At 46.9% G+C, this 23,163-nt stretch overlaps 1 protein-coding gene across 4 annotated transcripts in view; it reads right to left on the bottom strand.

Moving 5' to 3' along the window:
• The window catches only part of axl (AXL receptor tyrosine kinase), a 231,020-nt gene that overhangs the window by 202,305 nt on the left and 5,552 nt on the right, over window positions 1-23,163 (bottom strand). For 2 of the 4 annotated variants that reach the window (XM_080181965.1, XM_080181966.1), the window contains exon 1: window positions 14,407-14,663. The exons of 1 other annotated variant lie outside the window; for it this stretch is intronic. In XM_080181965.1, the coding sequence (XP_080038091.1) occupies window positions 14,407-14,485 (79 nt within the window). In that variant the 5' untranslated portion in view covers window positions 14,486-14,663. Of the gene's footprint in view, window positions 1-8,434; window positions 8,516-14,406; window positions 14,664-23,163 lie in introns of those variants that run through there. One more of the 4 variants, XM_080181967.1, reaches the window with a different exon arrangement.

Below are 23,163 nucleotides of genomic sequence, written 5' to 3'. Positions count from 1 at the left end.
TTCTGTACGAAAGGTGCTGTATAAATGTAAGCCATTGATGATGTTCAAAGTTGATAACTAGTTACTACCAACACATCAGCGGAGTGCCGTTAACTGTAAACGCACAGAGCCACAGACTGTTCATTATTAATGGTATTGGTCAGTGAGCTGCAGTGAACCACAGGGGTTCCAACGACAATGAGGAGATCAGCACCTTGCGATCCTTCCTGTTTGTCCATTTGGATCTCGCAGTTTCAGAAGAGGAATGTCTATTTGATTGACCCTACTTTCCTAATGAGAGCAGGAACGCTATCTCTGTGAGGCTGGAGATCCTGTTTTCAAGTCAAAATCATTGCAGAATAAGACCATCTTCTCCACACAGCTGACTCCATATTGATAGAATTTAGTTAGACAATATCTCGAGTTGTATTTAATGTAGGCAATGGGATCCAGTAAGATCCCCATCCCACCCCACTCTTTACCAGAAGGCCCATGGAATATTGCCAATCAGGTGCTGAACTGGGCAGTGCCGGGCTTTCTGCAGGATCAAGGATCCCAGGTACAGAAATTCCTCCTACCAAGTGCTGCAGCCAATCAGAAGCCAGCATAAGACCATAGGAAATAGGAACAGGAGTGGGCTGTTCAGCCTCTTGAGCCTGCTCCATCATTCCCTCAATTCCCTTACTGATCCAAAATCTATCTGCCTCAGTCTTAAATATACACAAGGACTCTGCTGCCAGCTCCCTATGGCAAAGACTCACAACCCTCAGAGAGGAAATTCCTCCTCTCAGTCTTACATTGTGCCCCTTTATTCTGAGGCTGTGCCCTCTAACCCTGGACTCTCCCATGAGGGAAACATCTTCTCAGCATTTAGCCTGTCAAACCGCATAAAAATTTGATTTGTTTCAATGAGATCAACTCTCATTCTTCTAAATTCCAATCAATAGAGTCCCAACCTCCTGGACTGCCTGGATTCACTACAGTTTGCCTACTGCCACAACAGGTCTGCATTACATGCCATCTCCCTGGCCCTGCACTCAGCTCTGGAACACCTAGACACCTTTATCAGACTCCTATTTATTGACTATAGCCTTCAATACCTATAATCCTACGACACTCGTCTCCAAACTCCATGGCCTGGACTTCAGCTCCCTCCTCAGAGCCCCTTGAGGCTGTGTTCTCAGCCCCTGACTATGCTCCTTATACACCTATGACTGTGCAGCTAAATTCCCCTCCAACTCAATTTTCAAGTTTGCTGACGACACCACCATAGTGGGTCGGATCTCAAACAATGAAGAGACAGAGAACAGGAATGAGATAGAGAATCTGGTGAACTGGTGCAGCAACAATAATCTCTCCCTCAATGTCAACAAAACAGAGATCGTCATCGACATCAGGAAGCGTAGAGGAGAACATGCCTCTGTCTATCTCGATGGGGACAAAGTAGAAAGCGTTGAGAGCTTCAAGTTTTTAAGTGTCCAGATCACCAACAACCTGTCCTAGGCCCCCTGGCCAACACTATAGTTAAAAAGCCCACTAACGCTTCTATTTTCTCAGAAGTCTTAGGAAATTTGGCGTGTCCGCTACAACTCTCACTAACTTTTACAGATGCACCACAGAAAGCATTCTTTCCGGTTGTATCACAGCTTGGTATGGGCTCCTGCTCTGCCCAAGACCACGAGGAACTAGGAAAGGTCATGAATGTAGCTCAATCCATCACACAAACCAGCCTCCCATCCACTGACTCTGTTTACACTTTCCTCTGACTCAGTGAAGCAGCCAGCATAATTAAGGACCCCACGCATCCCGGACATTCTCTCTTCCACCTTCTTCCATCGGGAGAAGTCTGAGGTCACGTACCAACCGACTCAAGAACAGCATCTTCCCTGCTGCTGTCAGACTTTTGAATCTTGCATTAAGTTGATTTTTCTCTACACCCTCACTGTGACTGTAACACTACATTCTGCACCCGCTTGTTTCCTTCTCTATGAACAGTATGCTTTGTCTGCATAGCGCACAAGAAATAATACTTTTCACTGCATCCCAATACATGTGACAATAATAAACCAAATCAAATCAAATCAAAACCTGTTTAACCTTTCCTCTTATGACAATCTCTCCATGAGGGATCATCCCACTGAACCTTCTCTGAACTGCCTCCAAAGAAATAATATTTTTCCTTCCATAAGGGGACTCCAGGTGTGGTCTCGCCAGTACCTTGTATAATTGCAGCAAGAATTCCTGACTCTTGTACTCCAACCCCCTTGAAATAAGGGCCAAGGTCCCAGTAGCTTCCAGATTACCTGCTGTACCTGTGTGCTGGTTTCCAGATTACCTGCTGCACCTGTGTGCTGGTTTCCAGATTACCTGCTGTACCTGTGTGCTGGTTTCCAGATTACCTGCTGTACCTGTGTGCTGGTTTCCAGATTACCTGCTGTACCTGTGTGCTGGTTTCCTGATTACCTGCTGTACCTGTGTGCTGGTTTCCAGATTACCTGCTGTACCTGTGTGCTGGTTTCCAGATTACCTGCTGTACCTGTGTGCTGGTTTCCAGATTACCTGCTGTACCTGTGTGCTGGTTTCCAGATTACCTGCTGTACCTGTGTGCTGGTTTCCTGATTACCTGCTGTACCTGTGTGCTGGTTTCCAGATTACCTGCTGTACCTGTGTGCTGGTTTCCAGATTACCTGCTGTACCTGTGTGCTGGTTTCCAGATTACCTGCTGTACCTGTGTGCTGGTTTCCAGATTACCTGCTGTACCTGTGTGCTGGTTTCCAGATTACCTGCTGTACCTGTGTGCTGGTTTCCTGATTACCTGCTGTACCTGTGTGCTGGTTTCCTGATTACCTGCTGTACCTGTGTGCTGGTTTCCAGATTACCTGCTGTACCTGTGTGCTGGTTTCCTGATTACCTGCTGTACCTGTGTGCTGGTTTCCAGATTACCTGCTGTACCTGTGTGCTGGTTTCCTGATTACCTGCTGTACCTGTGTGCTGGTTTCCTGTGTTTCAGCCACATCTCCCTCCAAGGCCCTTTGTTGTGTTGCAATTTTCTGTAGTTTTTTTACTCCAGTCCAAAATGAACAACTTCACATTTTCCCATCTTTTCACTGCTCAGCAGCATCACCAGGGGAAACTGATGGCTGCTCACTGACCCGAGCCTCAAGCTCACAAAGGTGAGTGCTGGTGTGGGGCATCTCAGGGAGTCATGGCGGAGAGCGGAGGGGGTGTCACCTGCAAAGGGAGGGGTTGGATTCTCAGCAAACCAGACCCTTCCTAAAGCCAGATTGCTGTTTAAGACACTGAGTGCCTTTGAATGAGGAAAGCTTCACATCACCACCAAATCTCACTCCCCCCTCCTCCCTGTAGCCCACAGGCAACCTTGACAGAGTTTATCTTTTCAGCGTCTCTCACTGTACTTCCCTGTGCACAAAAAGGGGGACACGGTAGCACAGTGGTTAGCACTGCTGCTTCACAGCTCCAGGGACCCGGGTTCGATTCCTGGTTTGAGTCACTGTCTGTGTGGAGTTTGCACATTCTCCCCATGTCTGTGTGGGTTTCCTCCGGGTGCTCCAGTTTCCTCCCACAGTCCAAAGATGTGCGGGATAGGTTGATTGGTCATGCTAAGAAATTGCCCCTTTTGAATAGTGTGGATGAACAGAGGGATCTAGGTGTGTGTGTACATAGATCCCTGAAAGTTGGGAATCAAGTAGATAAGGTTGTTAAGAAGGCGTACGGTGTCTTGGCGTTTATTGGTAGGGGGATTGAATTTAGGAGTCGCAGTGTAATGTTGCAACTGTACACTACTCTAGTGCGGCCGCACTTGGAGTACTGTGTGCAGTTCTGGTCCCCGCATTACAAGAAGGATGTGGAGGCGTTGGAGAGGGTGCAGAGGAGGTTTACTAGGATGTTGCCTGGTATGCAGGGGAGGTCCTATGAGGAGAGACTGAGGGATTTAGGGTTGTTTTCGTTGGAAAGAAGGCGGCTAAGAGGGGATCTTATTGAAACATATAAGATGATTAGAGGTTTAGATAGGGTGGACAGTGATAGCCTTTTTCCTCGGATGGAGAAAGCTAGCACGAGGGGGCATGGCTTTAAATTAAGGGGGGGTAGCTACAGGACGGATGTCAGGGGTAGGTTCTTTACCCAGAGGGTGGTGAGGGATTGGAATGCCCTGCCTGCTGCAGTTGTAAATGCGTCTAGTTTGGGGGCGTTTAAGAGATCTCTGGATAGGTTTATGGACGAAAAGGGATTGGTATAGGCTAGTGGGCCATTGTTTCTGTAACTGGTCGGCGCAACATCGTGGGCCGAAGGGCCTGTTCTGCGCTGTAATGTTCTATGTTCTATGTTCTATGTTCTTAGTGTCCAGGGATGTGTAGGTTAGAGAGGATTAGTGGGTATAATATGTAGGGATGTGGGGGTAGGGCCTGGGTGGGATTGTGGTCAGTGCAGACGCAATGGGCCGAATGGCCTCTTTCTGTACTGTAGGGTTCTATGATATCAATGCACCCCCCACCCTCTCACTGGGTGAAAATACAAGTTAGGATGAGGCTGTTAGGTGGTTGTTAGGACATCAACTGGTGGTAGGGCATAAAGGCCACGCACAATACAGGAAGTCAGTGGGGTACAATGCACCATCCTCCCATCTAATTAAATACCCTCCCTGTCACTCCGGGGGGGTCGGGGGCGGGGGCGGGTCCCTCTTCAAAGTCTATAAATGCCGTGCATTTCCTTCGATCCACTGTTAATGGCAGTGCCTCCAAGCTACCTGAGCTCTAAGCTCTGGAAATCCCTCTATAAACCTTGCCGGCTCTCTCTCCTGTTCTGACTCGGTTTAAACCCGATCTCTTTAACCAATCTTTCTAGCCGCCTGTCCTCAAGGTTTCCTCTGTGACTTGTTGTCACCCTTTTGCCTGAGCAGATTAAAGGTGCTGTATAAAACCAGGTGGAATAGGAAGGAATAGTTTAACTCCACTCCTCAAATATTATTACTTTAATCCCTCTTCCCTGGTAGCATTCTAGCCTCTGAATCTGAAGGCTGTGGAAAGGACAATCCAGGCCTTTGGTGACACTTTGGGTGGGATTTTCAGCCTTGTTCACCCCGAAACCAGAAAATGGACCTTTCCATGGTCCACCCCTCGCCTCCTGTGGCAGGTGGGATGGTGAGATTTGTCCCCTCAGTGCAGCGCGGGCAGAGTGCTGTAATGTAGTGATAGCCTTTTTCCTCGGATGGAGAAAGCTAGCACGAGGGGGCATGGCTTTAAATTAAGGGGTGGTAGTTATAGGACAGATGTCAGGGGTAGGTTCTTTACCCAGAGGGTGGTGAGGGATTGGAATGCCCTGCCTGCTGCAGTTGTAAATACGCCTAGTTTGGGGGCGTTTAAGAGATCCGTGGATAGGTTTATGGACGAAAAGGGATTGGTTTAGGTTAGTGGGTCATTGTTTTGTAACTGGTCGGCGCAACATCGTGGGCCGAAGGGCCTGTTCTGCGCTGTAATGTTCTATGTTCTATGTAAGCAGCTCAGTTTTTATGTTAAACAGAGGGCTTGTCTGCGTGCCAAAATCCAACGGCACTATTCTGAGGAAGAACAGGGTGATCCTTGGGTCTTGGTCAATATTTATCCCTCAATCAACATGCCTTATAATGGATTATTTGGTTGGTTTTCACATTGTTGTTCGTGCAATTCTGTTCCGCACAGATGGGTTGCTGTCTCCCCTACATGAAAACAGCAGCTACCCTCGGAAGTTTTATTTTATTAGCGTCACAAGTAGGTTTACATTAAAAGTGCAATGAAGTTACTGTGAGAATCCCTTAAACCCCACACTCCGGCATCTGTTCAGGTACACTGAGGGAGAATTTAGCATGGCCAATGCACCTAACCAGTACATCTTTCAGACTGTGGGAGGAAACTGGAGGAAACCCACACAGACACAGGGTGAACATGCAGACTTCGCACAGTTACCCAAACCAGGTATCAAACCCCAGTCCCTGGTGCTGTGAGGCAGCAAGGCTAATAACTGTGCCATTGTGCGTTTCAATGATTGTAAAGAGTTTGGGGTGTAATTGGTTCTGACAGGCACTTCATAAATGCACTAACCTCACAGATAAATCCCTGAATGGAAGATATTAGTCATGATGTGGATGTGCCGGCGTTGGACTGGGGTAAACACAGTAAAAAGTCTGACAATACCAGGTTTTAGTCCAACCGAAGAGGGAATCCCCTCGAAAGCTTGTGAGTTTACCATCAAATAAATTGGTTGGACTAAAACCTGGTGTTGTCAGACTTTTTACTGGAAGATATTAGAACATAGAACATTACAGCGCAGTACAGGCCCTTCGGCCCTCAACCAGTGGAACCAATCTAATGACCCTCTAACCTAAACTATCCCAATGTTATCCATATGCCTATCCACTGACCATTTGAACACCCTTAAAGTTGGCGAGTCCACAACTGCTGCAGGCAGGGCATTCCACGCCCTTACTACCCTCTGAGTAAAGAACCTACCTCTGACATCCGTCCTATAATTACCACCCCTTAATTTAAAGCTATGTCCCCTCGTGTTAGCCATCACCATCCGAGGAAAAAGGCTCACTGTCCACCCTATCCAATCCTCTGATCATCTTGTATGCCTCAATTAGGTCACCACTTAACCTTCTTCTTTCTAACGAAAGCAACCTCAAGTCCCTCAGCCTTTCCTCAAAAGACCTTCCCACCATACCAGGCAACATCCTGGTAAACCTCCTCTGCATCCTTTCCAATGCCTCCATATCCTTCTTATAATGTGGCGACCAGAACTGTACGCAATACTCCAAGTGTGGCTGCACCAGAGTTTTGTACAGTTGTAACATGACCTCACGGCTCCGAAATTCAATCCCTCTACCAATAAAATCTAACATACCGTATGCTTTCTTAACAACCTTATCAACCTGGGTGCCAACTTTCAGGGAGCTATGCACATGTACCCCGAGATCTCTCTGCTCATCAACACTACTAACAGCCCTTCCATTAGCCCTATATTCTGTACTCCTGTTACTCTTACCAAAGTGAATCATCTCACACTTTTCTGTATTAAACTCCATTTGCCACCTCTCAGCCCAGCTCTGCAGCTTATCTATGTCCCTCTGCAAACTGTAACATTCATCCTCACTGTCTACAACTCCTCCAACTTTGGTGTCGTCAGCAAATTTACTAACCCATCCTTCTACACCCTCATCTAGGTCATTTATAAAAACGACAAACAGCAGTGGCCCCAAAACAGATCCTTGAGGTACACCACTTGTAACTGAACTCCAGGTTGAATATTTCCCATCAACCACCACCCTCTGTCTTCTATCAGCTAGCCAATTCCTGATCCAAACTGCTAAATCACCCTCAATCCCATGCATCTGCACTTTCTGCAGTAGCCTACCATGGGGAACCTTATCAAACGCTTTGCTAAAATCCATATACACCACGTCAACTGCCTTATCCTTATCCACCTCTTTGGTCACCTTTTCAAAAAACTCGATAAGGTTTGTGAGGCATGAGCTACCCTTCACAAAACCATGTTGACTATCCCTAATCAATTTATTTCTCTCTAGATGATTATAAATCCTATCCCTTATAATTCTTTCCAAAACTTTGCTGACAACAGAAGTAAGGCTCACCGGTCTATAATTCCCAGGATGGTCTCTACTCCCCTTCTTGACAAGGGGACAACATTTGCTATCCTCCAGTCTTCCGGCACTATACCTGTAGCCAATGACAACATGATATTGGAATAGATCTTCATTAAGATTAATGAATTGACCACAAAGGAAAACAAAGTGAAATGTTCTATATTGAGTTGGTTGAACTGGAGGTGGGAGATACGGTCACTGTGCCAGGGAGAAGGATGATCAGTTCGGAGGTGCTGATGAAGAATCTCTGCTAGGCAAAGAGTCTGTGGATAAGGGCAGGATTTGTCAGGATCCGGAAGGACCCTACCGTGGGCGGCACAGCGGTTAGCACGGCTGCCTCACAGTGCCAGGGACCCGGATTCAATTCACAGCTTGGGTTCCTGTCTGTATGGAGTTTGCACATTCTCCCCGTGTCTGCGTGGGTTTCCTCCGGGTGCTGTGGTTTCCTCCCACAGTTGAAAGACGTGCAGGTTCGGTGGATTAGCCGCTTCTTAGTGTCAGGATAATTAGCAGGATAAATATGTGACGTTATGGGGGTAGGGCCCGTGTGGGATTGTGGTCAGTGCAGACCAGATGGGCCAAATGGCCTCCTCCTGCACTACTGGGATTCTATGATTTGCAAAGTTGATTCGCCATCCAAAACCGTGTGGGATTGTGCGTTAAGAATGGGCACCTGTGTAAGGGATCAGGAAGCTGCCAAAACCTGTGGAACTTCACCTTCACAAAAAGAGGAAGGAAAGAGAATGGTGGAGCCACAGCATCTTGCAGCAGAGCTCACACCCATAGCTGAGATCTTACCTTCCATTCCCCAGAGTTCAGAGAAAATGTTAACCACAGCCCCACTCTGCCAGTGTTGACAGCCTATCTCTAATTGGCACAGCTCTGTGGCAGCAGCTGTAAACATGACAACAGAGCCGGTTGGTTAACAGATTGGTTAACCAACCAAGAACATGAAAACACATCAGCTGCTGTTTTGGGGGGCTTGCTATTAACCAAATGGCTGTTGCATTTCTCCCACTGCAGTCGTGACTGACAATTCAGGAGCATTTCACAAGCTGTAAAAAAAAACTGGGCTGTCAGGAGGTTGTGAAAAGTGCTACAGAAATGCAAATCTTTCACTCCAGAAAGAGTCAAATGGACTCAAAGCACTAACTTGGTTTCCCTGTCCACAGATTTACCAGGATGTTGCCTGGTACGGATGGCATTAGCTATAAGGAGAGGCTGGAGAAATTGGTTTGTTCTCACTGGAATGACAGAGGTTGAGAGACAAGAACAAAGAGATCTAGGTGTACAGGTTCATAACTCCTTGAAAGTGGAGTCACAGGCAGACAGAGTGGTGAAGAAGGCATTCGGCATGCTTGGTTTCGTCAGTCAGAACATTGAATACAGGAGTTGGGACGTCTTGTTGAAGTTGTACAAGACATTGGTAAGGCCACACTTGGAATACTGTGTGCAGTTCTGGTCACCCTATTATAGAAAGGACATTATTAAACTAAAAAGAGTATAGAAAAGGATGCTACCAGGATTTGATGGATTGAGTTATAAGGAGAGGCTGGATAGACTTTTTTCTCTAGGAGGCTGAGGGGTGATCTTATAGAGGTCTATAAAATAATGAGGGGCACAGACAAGATAGATAGTCAATATTTTTTCCCAAAGGTAGGGGAGTTTAAAACTAGAGAGCACAGGTTTAAGGTGAGAGGGTAGAGATACAAAAGCGTCCAGAGGGGCACTTTTTTCACACACAGAGGGTAGTGAGTGTCTGGAACAAGCTGCCAGAAGTAGTAGTAGAGGCGGGTACAATTTTGTCTTTTAAAAAGCATTTAGATAGTTTCATGAGTGTGAGGGATTTGGGCCAAATGCGGGCAATTGGTATTAGCTTAGGGGTTTTAAAAAAAAGGGCAACATGGACAAGTTGGGCCGAAGGGCCTGTTTCAATGCTGTAAACCTCTATACTCTACGATTGAGTTTTGCAGCCGGAGTATCCTCTCTCTCTTACACTGCAATATATCCCCTCCATTCCCAAAACTATCCCAAAGCTAGCTGAATGAAGATTACTCTAAAACTGTTAACTGTGGCAGTGTTCCTCCCTCACCTCTCAATACTTCTGCTGTAATTTTATTCTATGGTCACAAATAGGCTAATGATATCTCAAATTCATCAGTTTATCATGGGAAGGCGGCATAGTTTGCCCCTGCAGAATTGACAGAGCCCATTATCACTGACTTCACAGGGGAATCTTAAGGATAAAAGCTCAAATTTTCAAATGGGAATCACACAATTATCTGAAGAGAAAAAAGTTGTCTGGCTATGGAGAAAAGGCAGAGAAGGAAGCCTGCATCGAGTCGATGGAGTGAATGGCCTACTTCTGTATCTGCGGAAGGGCAGGGTTTGGCAGGATCCACAATACCCCTACAGTTGATGGGCCATCCAATACTGTATGGGATTGTGCATTGAGAATGGACACCTATGCAAGGGAAGTTGCCAAAACTTGCGGAACTGCATCTTCACAAAAAGGAGTGACCACCTTCTGAAGAAGGCATTAGTGATGGTTCAACACAGTTCGATGATTCAAAAGATTTGTTTTGGGGGGAACAGAAACTGCTGATTGCGGCAGAGACACAGGAGAAACTTCCAACTTCTCTCTAACTGTAAACAATCTCCTGTAATTGTTTCAGTAAGTGGGAGTGTTCAAAGGCCAACTGCAAAATATATGAACACTGACTGTCTAGAAGCAAAATCACACAAAATAGTGCCATTTGAACTCCTACAAAGAATCCATGCCCAGTTTACGTTGACAGTAACCCAAGTACACCCATTAAAATCTACAAGGAGAAGCTTGAAGACTGAAGTGTTCTGATAAATTACAGTGGGGGAAACTGGAACCAGGGATTGAAACCATTGACAAAAGAACCAAAGTGCATATAGGAGAATTGTTTTCAAGTTGTCACAATCTGGACTGTGTTGTCTGCACGGCAGTGGAAATAGATTCAATAGGGACTTTGAAAAGAGAGATTGAATAAACACTCTAACAGGAAAGATTTTCAGAACTGTAACAGCAGGGCAGAAGAGCTAATTAAATGAATCAAAGGACTTGCACAGGCACAGTGGGCCGAATGGTCTCCTTCTGAACTGTCTATAGGATAAAATTAAGACTTTCTACTAACTCTGAATGGGGAATGAGGATTCCAGAACATTCTGTTTACATTCCATCAACTCTGACCTTTTGCATTTCACAGGATATTCTCATGGACCCAACCGATCAAGGAGCAGAAGTTTCCGGGCAGTATTAACCTTCAAGTGGGACTTTCAAACCCTCTCCTAAACAGATACTCATCTCATTCCTGACTGATGTGGGACTGATTTCCTTTGATGTGAATTTATCTTCGGTCCTGTGGGTGAATTTACTCCCACAATGTCCACCCTCACACTCGAAATTAAACAATAAAATATTACAGCTTTTGAAAACAGAAAATCCTGGGAAGTCGCTGTATTGTTCAGAAGCAGGATCGACAGTGGGAAGGTGAATATATCTGGACTTCCCTCAGGTGCTGAATGACCTTTCCAGCAATGTTTTGTTAACTGCTCTGCTAGTAAACTTTCCTCATCCTTTTACAGTCAAAAGAGCTGCTAAATTTCCCTTCTATAAGTTCAATGGAAGAGAGCTCAGATGTCAGTTGCTTCTGATGTTACCTGGGATGGTTATTAACCTCTTGTACAGTGCTAACCCCTAATTTCTCTGTGAAGCAGAGCTAACACTGCCAGGATTGACAGTAATATGTAAGTTGAGATGTTACGCTCTCTGCAATGGTTCTTAGCAGCGCTTATCAGTGTGGGAGCTTAGTTACACAGAGCAGGAACCAGTCCAGCTTTGTCAGCAGCCTTCTCAAGAACCAGCAAGTCTCAGCTTCATGAGAGAGTAAGGATCCACTGAGCGGGCTGAAGGGGTGTAAATGAGAGGGAAACTTTGGCAGTCTAAAGGTTGGCACCTCTGCTTAAAGGTGCAGATGTGAGCACATGATTCCTTCCATCATCAAATAGACTTTCTGCAATATCTAGGCCTGTGCATGGAGAATGACCACTAAAATCAGATGGCAACCAGCCCATTGGCCAATGTTGAGTGAAAATTGCACCTTTTTGAATTCTCCCATGGAAAAGGTCAGCATCACTTACTTGAGAAAGGATACACTGGCACTGGAGGGGGTGCAGGGGAGATTCACTGGGTTGATTCCAGAGTTGAGAGGGTTGGTTTATGAGGAGAGACTGAATAGACCAGGGCTACACTCATTGGAATTCAGAAGAATGACGGGAAGGATTCATAGAAACATATAAGATTATGAAGGGAATAGATAAGATAGAAACAGGGAAGTTGTTTCCACTGGCGGGTGAAACTAGAACCAGGGGGCATAGACTCAAAATAAGGGAAAACAGATTTAGAATTGAGTTGAGGAGGAACTTCTTCACACAAAGAATCTGTGGAATTCCCTACCCAGTGAAGCAGTTGAGGCTCCCTCATTGAACGTTTTTAAAGCAAGGATAGATACATTTTTGAACAGTAAAGGAATTAAGGGTTATGGTGAGCGGGCGGGTAAGTGGAGCTGAGTCCATGAAAAGATCAGCCATGATCTTATTGAATGGCGGGGCAGGCTCGAGGGGCCAGATGGCCTACTCCTGCTCCTAGTTCTTGTGCTCTTTTCTGTTTGTCTGGCATCCTTCAGCCCCCTGCCTGTTAAGAATTGGGGGATGGAGGATGCCAGACAAACAGGTTCCTTCCCTAAAGGAGCATTAGTGAATCAAATCATCATCATCACTGAAATAGTTTTCAATGCCATTTCATTAATCAATTGAATTTATGCTGTTGGGATTTGAATCCCAGAGCATTTTGCCTGGGATGTGTTACTAGTTCAACGATGTTACCCGGAAGCCACCGTCTCCCCAGTTCTTTGGCAGCTTTGCCGCAGACTTGACTCACAGCTCAAGTTTCCCCTCCTTAACTTTCCCCTTTCTAAATCCTCTGCATCTCCCTATCTTCCTCAAAGCTCACCTGTATCCTCACCGCCCCCCCCACTGCCCCCACTCCCCCCACCCCTCTCACCACCCCCACTCCTCTTCTGGACATGGCTCCAGTTTGTGTGAAAAAGTCCATTCTTGAGATTTAAACTTAAAATTTGAAGCAAACTAAAACTCATTGTGTCCACACACAATCCCATCCACACACACACCCATATACACACCCACACACACTCCCATCCACACACACACCCATATACACACCCACACACACTCCCATCCACACACACACACACACTCCCATCCACACACACACCCATATACACACCCACACACACTCCCATCCACACACACACACACACTCCCATCCACACACACACCCATATACACACCCACACACACTCCCATCCACACACACACACACACTCCCATCCACACACACACCCATATACACACCCACACACACTCCCATCCACACACACACCCATATACACACCCACACACACTCCCATCCACACACACACCCATATACACACACTCCCATCCACACACACACACACTCCCATCCACACACACACCCATATACACACCCACACACACTCCCATCCACACACACACCCATATACACACCCACACACAATCCCATCCACACACACAACCATATACACACCCACACACACTCCCATCCACACACACACCCATATACACACACTCCCATCCACACACACACACACACTCCCATCCACACACACACCCATATACACACCCACACACACTCCCATCCACACACACACCCATATACACACCCACACACACTCCCATCCATACACCCACACACACTCCCATCCTCACACCCACACACACTCCCATCCACACACACACCCATATACACACACTCCCATCCACACACCCACACACACTCCCATCCACACACACACCCATATACACACCCACACACACTCCCATCCATACACCCACACACACTCCCATCCTCACACCCACACACACTCCCATCCACACACACACCCATATACACACACTCCCATCCACACACCCACACACACTCCCATCCACACACACACCCATATACACACCCACACACACTCCCATCCACACACACACCCATATACACACACTCCCATCCACACACCCACACACACTCCCATCCACACACACACCCATATACACACCCACACACACTCCCATCCACACACACACCCATATACACACACTCCCATCCACACACCCACACACACTCCCATCCACACACACACCCATATACACACCCACACACACTCCCATCCACACACACACCCATATACACACCCACACACACTCCCATCCTCACACCCACACACACTCCCATCCACACACACACTCCCATCCATATACCCACACACACACAATCCCAAATACCCACACACACTCCCATATAAACATACACTCACTCACCCACATACGGATCAATCCCTGGACATCCCGAATCAGAATCTAAACAGGAATTTCTCTCGGAAGGAAAGGAAGACCCGCTATTTCTCCCAATTATCCCAATTCTTTAACAGATTGTGAAGGGACAGATTGATCTGCTCGGTGCTCTCATTCCCACGGTTACTAAACAACAAAATACAGAAACATTGCAACATTTCAAGGCGATGATATTTACTCCACGTGGAACCATAAAATTGTGATGTTTGATTAACTTATCTTAAACTTTCTAACCAACTTGAGACTAAAGCTGTAAACAGAAATCACCGGATCCTCACCCTCTGCACCTCCAGTAGCCGGGCTCTGGGACAAGGTCTCTGTCCACAGGCAAATCCACACAATCCACAATCTGCTCATTTTTGGAAGGATTTCGGCTTCTTTGACAAGAGAAAAACACCCTCTTGGTTCAGCGCAGCTCACACATCGATCCCAGAGATCAAACCGCTTCCCCCCCCCAAAAAAAAAACTTCTCAAACTGCTCCCTGAACTTTGGAGATGGCTCTCGGGCAAGAGGAACTCTCTTTGACAAGAATCCACAAACAAATCGGCAGCGAAGTGAGATGTAACTTGTCTGAAGGCGGAGGGTTGGGGTGGGGGGGTGGAGACGGGGGGAGGGCTCACAAAGTGGAGTAGAAACTTTTTTAAGTCGCTGTTCAGTGTCTGGTTAATGCAGCCGGCCAGAAAACACAGACTCAGAAGAAATGAGTTCAGGCAACTGTGTAAAGATTCCACTCCAGTCCCTTCATGTTTTTTGTGGGGGGGGTTTATAAGGTGAATCACTGCTAACTCCGGCAGAGCTGCTGCTCCCTGAATAGGGTCAAAACTACTCCTGGCTCCCACAATCTATCCAATCGATCATCCAACCTCCCAGCCCACGGTGCCACTCTGGCCAGGAGAGAGAACTCTGCTAGTTATCCCTCAACACTGACACACTTAACAGTGACAATTCTTCACATCTGTTCATCTTATCCTCTTAATCTGAGCTGCGAAACAGCGCTCTCATTTAGACTGATACTCGCAGAGTTGAATCACGGAATTGTCAAAGTGCAGAAGTTTTGAGTTTATTTATTAGCGTCATAAGTAGGTTTACATTAACACTGCAGTGAAGTTACTGTGAAAATCCCCCAGTCGCCACACCCCAGCAGCGCCTGTTGGGGTCCGCTGAAGGGAGATTCGAGCATGGCCAATGCGCCCTAACCAGCTTTCGGACTGTGGGAGGAAACCGGAGCACCCGGAGGAAACCCATGCAGACACGGGGAGAACATGCGGACAGTGACCCAAGCCGGGAATCAGACCCGGGTCTCTGGCGCTGTGACACTGTACTACCCAAGGGGGTCATTCCACCCGTCCTTCTGCACTGGCCCTCCAAACGAGCATCACGGCTTAGTGCCATTTCATTTCCCCCCTCCCCACCCCCCGCAGACCCCTGCACATTGTTTCAATTCAAATAATTATCCATCAGCCTCCTGACTGCCTCGATTGAATCTGCCTTCCAGGCAGTGCATTCCGGACCCCAACCAATCAATGGGTGAAAAACTATTTTCCCACGTTACATTTGCCTCTTGTACAAATCACTTTAAATCTGCGTCCTCTTTTTCTTCATCCTTTTTATGAAGGGAGGAATTTAAAATCGTGCGGGGATCTAGGCAGAGTACACAGGAAGAAACTGCTCCCACTTCTGAATGAATCAAGAACCAAAGGGCACAGATTTAAAGTAAAAGAAGCAAAATTGACATTTTCGGCGCAGACTCGATGGGCCAAAAGGCCTTTTCTGTATTGTACGTCTCGATGAGCAGGAACTTTCATGCAATGAGTGTTTAGGTGTTTGGAACGTACAGCCTGAGTGTGCGCTGGAGGCTGCCTCACCTGAAACATTCCAAAGTCTGTGATCTGAAAGTGAGGAGTGTGCATGACTGGGGAAGAAGGTGGGGAAATGAGAGCACAAATGGCTCACTCTCGGAGACAGCGCAGCTTCTTTCTGTGCTGTAACAGTCCTGGGATTCTGCGAGTGCTTTTGAGTAATTTAAGTCTGGATTTCAGCAGCAAACGAACTGAGACGGGGATGGATTCCTCATTTCTGATCTTATGAAGGAGTGAACGCCATCGATAGAACCTTAGAAATATTGTAACATAAACAGGGCCGAGTTTTATGGCTGATAAAATTGGATATCCTAAAGTAAAGAATTGGGCATATTAAAAATCAAACACAGTCAAACTTCAGGCAGGCCAGTTGTACAATACACTAACCTGTCTGGGCCTGATTCATCAATCACCCATCAAAGATCGTTGCACCCTACTGATACTGAGCAGGAGATCATTGCACCCCATTGAAATGCGCCAGTCGATTGTTAGAAGCCCAGATCGGGCCAGACTTTCTGTCACCGAGAGTTTCTGCTTAATCTGATAACAGGTTACATGTAAGCAGCAGTGTGGAGATGGACACCTGGGGGGTGGACCCTGTCAGGCAGACATCAAGGAGCCCACTGGGTATGGGAATCCTCCTGGGACCTCATTGGCTGGAAGTTTCTAGAAAGGCAAGCAGGCAGGGGGATTAAGGGGCACATTTTCAGACACCAGCAGCAAAGACTTGACGAAGGAGGCGACCCTTGACCATTTGGAAGACTGACCAGAGAAGGAAGGAAGAAGCTGCCATCGAGACTCACCTTCGTGACGATGGACCAGAGGGACTCAGAATCGAGCCTGCGGTTTAACCAAACTACCTTTGGGGGAAGTCTACTTGAACCTGAGGCTCTCCTCTTGCTTTATGTGGGTAATTTAAGGGTTAATAGTGTTATTATTAATAAACTTATTGAACTTTTACTTGTGTTTGTCCTTTGTCCATCTTGCAAATAAGGACTCCGGGGTAAATCCTTAGAGTAAGCAAACTGGTCAAAAGTATCCGAGAATTTATACAACAAAAATCTGGGAGACGGGATCAGGAACCACTCAACCTTCCAGCCCACTCCATCAGTCATTATGGTTATAGCTGATCATCCAGCCCAGCTCCCCTCATATCTTTTGGTCCCTTGAACCTCAAGTGCCATATCTAACTCCTTGAAAACATACAGGCCGGGATTCTCCCAAACAAATTCCAAGTGTTGAATTTGCACAAACACTGGAGTAAATCTTGCTGTTTTCTCAGTGGGATTTTCTGCACAATGCAAAGATCCTCAGTGTGAATCATGCTGAACAATGGTGGGTGGGACCTGTTCCCACTGAAGATGCTGAAATCAGGGTCACATTGCCAATCTCTGGGTGGTCACAAAATAAATCCTCCCAGCTTTGAGATCGCTGGCCTTTTACCCCCCTCCCACCCACTCTCCACCCCCCCCACATCTCTGACCTCTCACCCCACCCCCCCCACACACATCACTGACCTCTCACCCCACCCCTACACATATCACTGACCTCTCACCCCCTACACACACACACATCACTGACCTCTCACCCCACCCCCCACACACATCACTGACCTCTCACCCGCCCCTACACATATCACTGACCTCTCACCCCCTCCACACACATTGCTAACCTCTCACCCCCCCTACACATACCGCTGACCTCTCACCTCCCCCCCGACACACACCGCTGACCTCTCACCCCCCAGAATTGAGCTGGCCTCAAGCCAGGTAGCAGCCTCGCAACACCAGGTTAAAGTCCAATATGTTTATTTGTCGCAAACACCAGCTTTCAGAACTGGCAATTCCTTCATCAGGTGGGTGGGATCTCTGATCACAGACAGGGTATATAAAGACAAACTCAATTTACAGAATAATGGTTGGAATGCAAGTCTTTACAGGTAATCAAGTCTTAAAGGTGCATAAGAACATAAGAAATAGGAGCAGGAGTTGGCCATCTAGCCCTTCGAGCCTGCCCCGCCATTCAATAAGATCATGGCTGATCTAACAGACAATGTGAGTGGAGAGAGGGTTAAGCCCAGGTTAAAGAGATGTGTATTGTCTCCAGACAGGACAGTTAGTGAGATTTTACAAGCCCAGGCAAGCCGTGGGGGTTACAGATAGTGCGACATGAACCCAATACCCCAGTTGAGACCGGATGTGTGCAGAACTTGGCTATCAGTCTCTGCTCAGTGACTCTGCGTTGTGTGTTGTGAAGGTTGCCTTGGAGAACGTTTACCCAAAGATCAGAGGCCGAATGCCTGTGACCGCTGAAGTGTTCCTCAACAGGAAGAGAACAGTCTTGCCTGATAATTGTTGAGCGATATTCATTCATTCGTTGTGTTGTTAAAATGGCGGAGTAGGCTCGTTGGGCCGAAGGGCCTGTTTCCCGGGCTGTTTTTGTTCTTTGTTCTTTGTCGTAGCGTCTGCATGGTCTCCCCAACATGCCAAGCCTCGGGACATCCTTTCCTGCAGCATATCAGGTAGACAATGTTGGCCAAGTTGCAAGAATATATGCCGTGTACCTGGTGGATGGTATTCTCACGTGTGATGATGGTATCCGTGTCGATGATCCGGCATGTCTTGCAGAGGTTGCTGTGACAGGGTTGTGTGGTGTTGTGGTCACTGTTCCCCTGAAGACTGGGTAGTTTGCTGCGAACAATGGTCTGTTTGAGGTTGTGTGGTTGTCTGAAGGCAAGAAGTGGGGGTGTGGGGATGGCCCTGGCGAGATGTTCGTCTTCATCAATGATATGTTGAAGACTCTGGAGAAGATGTCGTAGCTTCTCCGCTCCGGGGAATTCACAGAGGCATCTGGGTCTCCGAGACTGGGACAGCCTCGTGCTGCTGGAGCTTCTGGAGGTCAGTCCAGCTTCCCTAGCCTCCCATGGACTGCCCCTTGGGCTTATGGGCACCCCCAGGGGAGGGGGAAGGGTTAGAGCCCATACTGGAACCTTCCATCCAGGAGACTCCGCACGTCCCAAGGCCTTCCGATTCCCCTCTTTCCTCATATCGGGGTATCTCAGGACCAGCTGATGAACAAGGTGGCACAGAAACAGCAGTGTCACCTATAAGTCAGCTGGGATTCTCCAGGGGATGCTCGCCAAGGGCATCACAGGCGAAGGGGCATGGATCACAGCTGGGCACGTCCACCTCCCATGTGCATCCTGGGACGAAACAGTAGGCCACACAAGATTAGAAAGTTGTAGGGTCACTAGGAGGGCATTACCACACATGAACCTCACTCAATCAACCTCCCCACCCCACACAGAAAATTTCCAGCCCCCGCCTCCACTGTTGGCTGGGGTGAGGGAGTTTATTGTTTCCAGGCACGGGGATGTTCCATTGTTCCCTCTGTGGGGTATGTGAGGGGCTGTACTGAGTGCTGGGGTTTTAGGGAGGGGGGGTGAGAGGATGGCACCACATGCTGCCTCCACCCACCCCTCACTCGGGGGACTGCGGTTCCATAACACTTCCCTCCTCTTCAGCACTGCCACACTAAGTAACGACTCTTATACAGCAGTTGTAAATCCTGCCAGCGTGACGTCATGCCGGTGAGGGGGGGAGATGTTTACGGGGGGGGGGGGGGGGGGTGGGGAGAATTCGGCTGCTAATGATATTTAAGGGGATGGTAACTCATGCAGATCACTGCCACACAGATTTCCAACACAAATCCATTGGTGCTGAGAAACTTACGCTGGGGGGATGTTGAGGTCCAGCTGTCCAGCTTGAATCTCATGTAATATCTGCCACTGATGTCTCTGGGCTCACTGCACTCCTGAAGAAGTGCAGCAAGCTGGCAGAATCACCCCCCACAATGTTCTGGCCTCAACTAGTTTTTGTGGTCGCGATTTCCACACTCTCTGGGTGAAGAGATTTCTCCTCATCTCATTCCTAAAAGCTTTAATCTAAATATTCAGACTGTGGTCCCTAGTTCTGGACTCTCCCACCATCAGGAACATCCTCCCTGCATGTATCCTGTCTGGTCCTGTTTGGTTTTTATAGCGATCCCCCCCCTCATTCTTCTGAACTCTGATGAATATAATCCTAACCGACTAAATGTCTCCTCACACGTCAGTCCCACCATCCCGGGAATTAGTCAGTGAAACCTGCACATAGCAAGAACATCCTTCCTCAGATAAGGAGACCAAAACTGCTCAGAATATTCCAGGTGTGACCTCTCCAAGGCCCTGTATAATTGTATCAAGTCATCCCTGCTCCTGTACTCAAATCGTCTCGCTATGAAGGCCAACATACCGTTTGCCTTCTTCACTACATGCTGCACCAGTGGTTTACTTATAGTGACTGGTGTACAAGGACAGCCAAGTCTCATTGCACATTCCCCACTCTCAATGAGAACCACAATCTGCTCTCCTGTTTTTGCTACCAAAGTAAAGAACCTCAGATTTATGGACATTGTACTGCAGCTGCCATGGATCTGCCAACTCACTCAACTTGTAAAATCACACCTCTAAATTCTTCTCACAGCTCACTGTCCCAACCAGCTTTGTGTCTTCTACAAATTTGGAGATATTATATCTAGTTTCCTCAATAAATCATTACCACATATTGTGAACAGCTGGGTCCGAGTACTGATCCCTGCAGCACCCCATTTGTCACTATCTGCCATTTGGAAAAAGACCCATTTATTCCCATTCATTGTTTCCTCTCTGGTAACCAGTTTCCTATCTGTCTCAATATATTGTAATATATACATATAGCCATGTGCTTAAATTTTACACACTAATCTCTTAGATAGGACTTTGTCAAAAGTCTTTTGGAAGTCCAAATAAACCACATCCACTGGCCCCCTCACATCAACTCTACTAGTTACATCTCGAATTCTTGCAGATTTGTCAAGCATGATTTCCCTTTTGTAAATCCATGTTGACTCTGTCTGATTCTGCCATTCTTTTCCAAGTGCTCTGCTATTAAATCATTACAATGGATTTATAATTCCTTTGTCTTCCTTTGCTGAATTCTAAACTGCTCCTAATCTTTAGGATGGGCCAATAATTTTGTGTCTTCCTCGGATCTAATTCTATCTCCGATTTCCCTTTGTACACCATGATTTGGCCGGCTTTCCCGTTTTATTTTTGTGCCAGACAGGAGTTAATAATTATTGCAGTTGACACGTGTGTGCTTTGAATGTTTCCCATTTCCTAACCACCATCATCCCTTTAAGTAACCTTTTCACAATCTATCACAGCCAACTCATGCCTCATATCGTAGTTTCCTTTATTAAGATCCAGGGCCCGAGTCTCAGAATCAATAATCTCAGTCTCCACCTTGATGAAGAGTTCTATCATGTCATTGTCACTAATCCCCAAAGGATCTTGCACAGCTAGATTGCCAAGTCTTCTTTTCTCATTGCACAGTACCAGTCTTGAATGGCCTGCTTTTTAGTTAGTTCTTCACAATATTGGTTTAGAAAGCCAGCCCATATACACTGAAAGGAGTTCCCCCTCTACGGAATTGTGACTGATTTGCCCAACTGAAATTCAGATGAAAGTCACCCATTACTACAGATGTTTCTTTATCGCATGCATCTCTAATCTCCTGTTTAATGCCATTCCCAACACCACCACTACAGTTTGGGTGTTTACATACAACCTCTCCGAATGTTTTTTGTCCGTTGGTGTTTCTCAGCTCTATCCAAATCATCAGAACTGTTATCCTTTTTCACTATTGCGTAAATTTTCTCTTTAACCAGCAATGCAACCTCACCACTTTTTTATTTTTGTCTGTCATCATAAAAACGGAATACCCCAGTATGTTCAGTTCCCATCCCTGGTCACGCTGCAGGTATATTTCTGTAATCCTGACTACATCCGATTTTCCATACACTTGTGCAATTAATTTCCATTTTATTGTGACTGGTCCACACATTAAGGCACAAATTATTAAGGCTTTGATGAAGCAGCTGAAGGTGTTTGGGTCTAGGACACTCTCCTGAGGAACTCCTGTGCTGTTGTCTTGGGACTAAGATAATTAGTTGACTTCCAATCAGCACAACCATCTTCCTTTGTGCCCAGAATGACTCCAACCAGCAGATAATTTCCCCTGATTCCCACTGACTTGGATTTTGTGAGGACACCTTGATGTCACACTCAGTCGAAAGTGGCCTTGGTGTCAAAGGGCAGTCACTCTCTCCCCACCTCTGGCAGTCAGTTCCTTTGTCCACGCTTGAAGCAAGGCTGTAAGGAGGTCGACAGCTGAGTGACCTTGGCAGAAACCAAAACCAGCGTCAGTCAGCAGGTTATTTCTTTGTTAATGCTACTTGATAGTACTGTCGATGACTTCCATCACTTTACTGGTGATTGAGAGCAGCCTAATCGAGCAATAATTGGCCAGATAAAAGCAAAATACTGAAGATGTGAGAATCTGAAACGAAAGCAGAAGATGCTGGAAAATCTCAGCAGGTTTGAACAGCATCTGTGGGGAGAGAACAGAGCCAACGTTCTGAGTCTAGATGACCCTGCACCAGAGCTGATCTTTGACAGCCACTAATTGTCCAGGTTGGATTTGCCCTGCTTTTTATGCGTAGGATAGACCAGGGCAATGTTCCACATTACCGGGTAAATGTCAATGTGGTAGCTGTATTGGAATAGCTTTGCTAGGGGCATGGAAAGTTCTGGAATACAGGTCTTCAATACTATTGCAGTACGCAGTGCCTTCAGCCAGTTCTTGACATCATGTGGAGTGAATCAATTGGCTGAAGACTGACATCTGTGATCATAGAAATCCAGAAAGAGGCCATTCGGCCCATCGAGTCTGCACCAACCACAATCCCACCCAGGCCCTACCCCCAATCTTTACCCACTAATCCTCTCTAACCTATTGATCTACGATCAATTTAGCATGGCCAATCAACCTAACCCGCACATCTTTGGACTGTGACGCTGGGGATCTCAGGAGAAGGCTGAGATAGATTATTTTGTAGATTATTATTTTATAGTTGCAAACACCTTCGCCAAAATCTTGCTGCCGGACCCAACTGGCAAACTCCAGTCAGAATGCAGAGCAAGACCCAGGGAGCAGTTTTGAGGGGTCTGGTAAAGTTATAGAGGAGGGTGGGGAGGAGGGTGCCTGTGATGGACACAAGGAACCTCAGCCACACCACCCTCCACCTTCCTGAAA

Source organism: Carcharhinus amblyrhynchos, unplaced genomic scaffold (assembly GCF_965287045.1).
Source record: "Carcharhinus amblyrhynchos unplaced genomic scaffold, sCarAmb.v2.hapA scaffold_44, whole genome shotgun sequence".
NCBI classification, from domain to species: Eukaryota; Metazoa; Chordata; class Chondrichthyes; order Carcharhiniformes; family Carcharhinidae; genus Carcharhinus; species Carcharhinus amblyrhynchos.
Note: the sequence above shows the minus strand (reverse complement) of the source record. Positions and strands in the feature narration are given on the sequence as shown.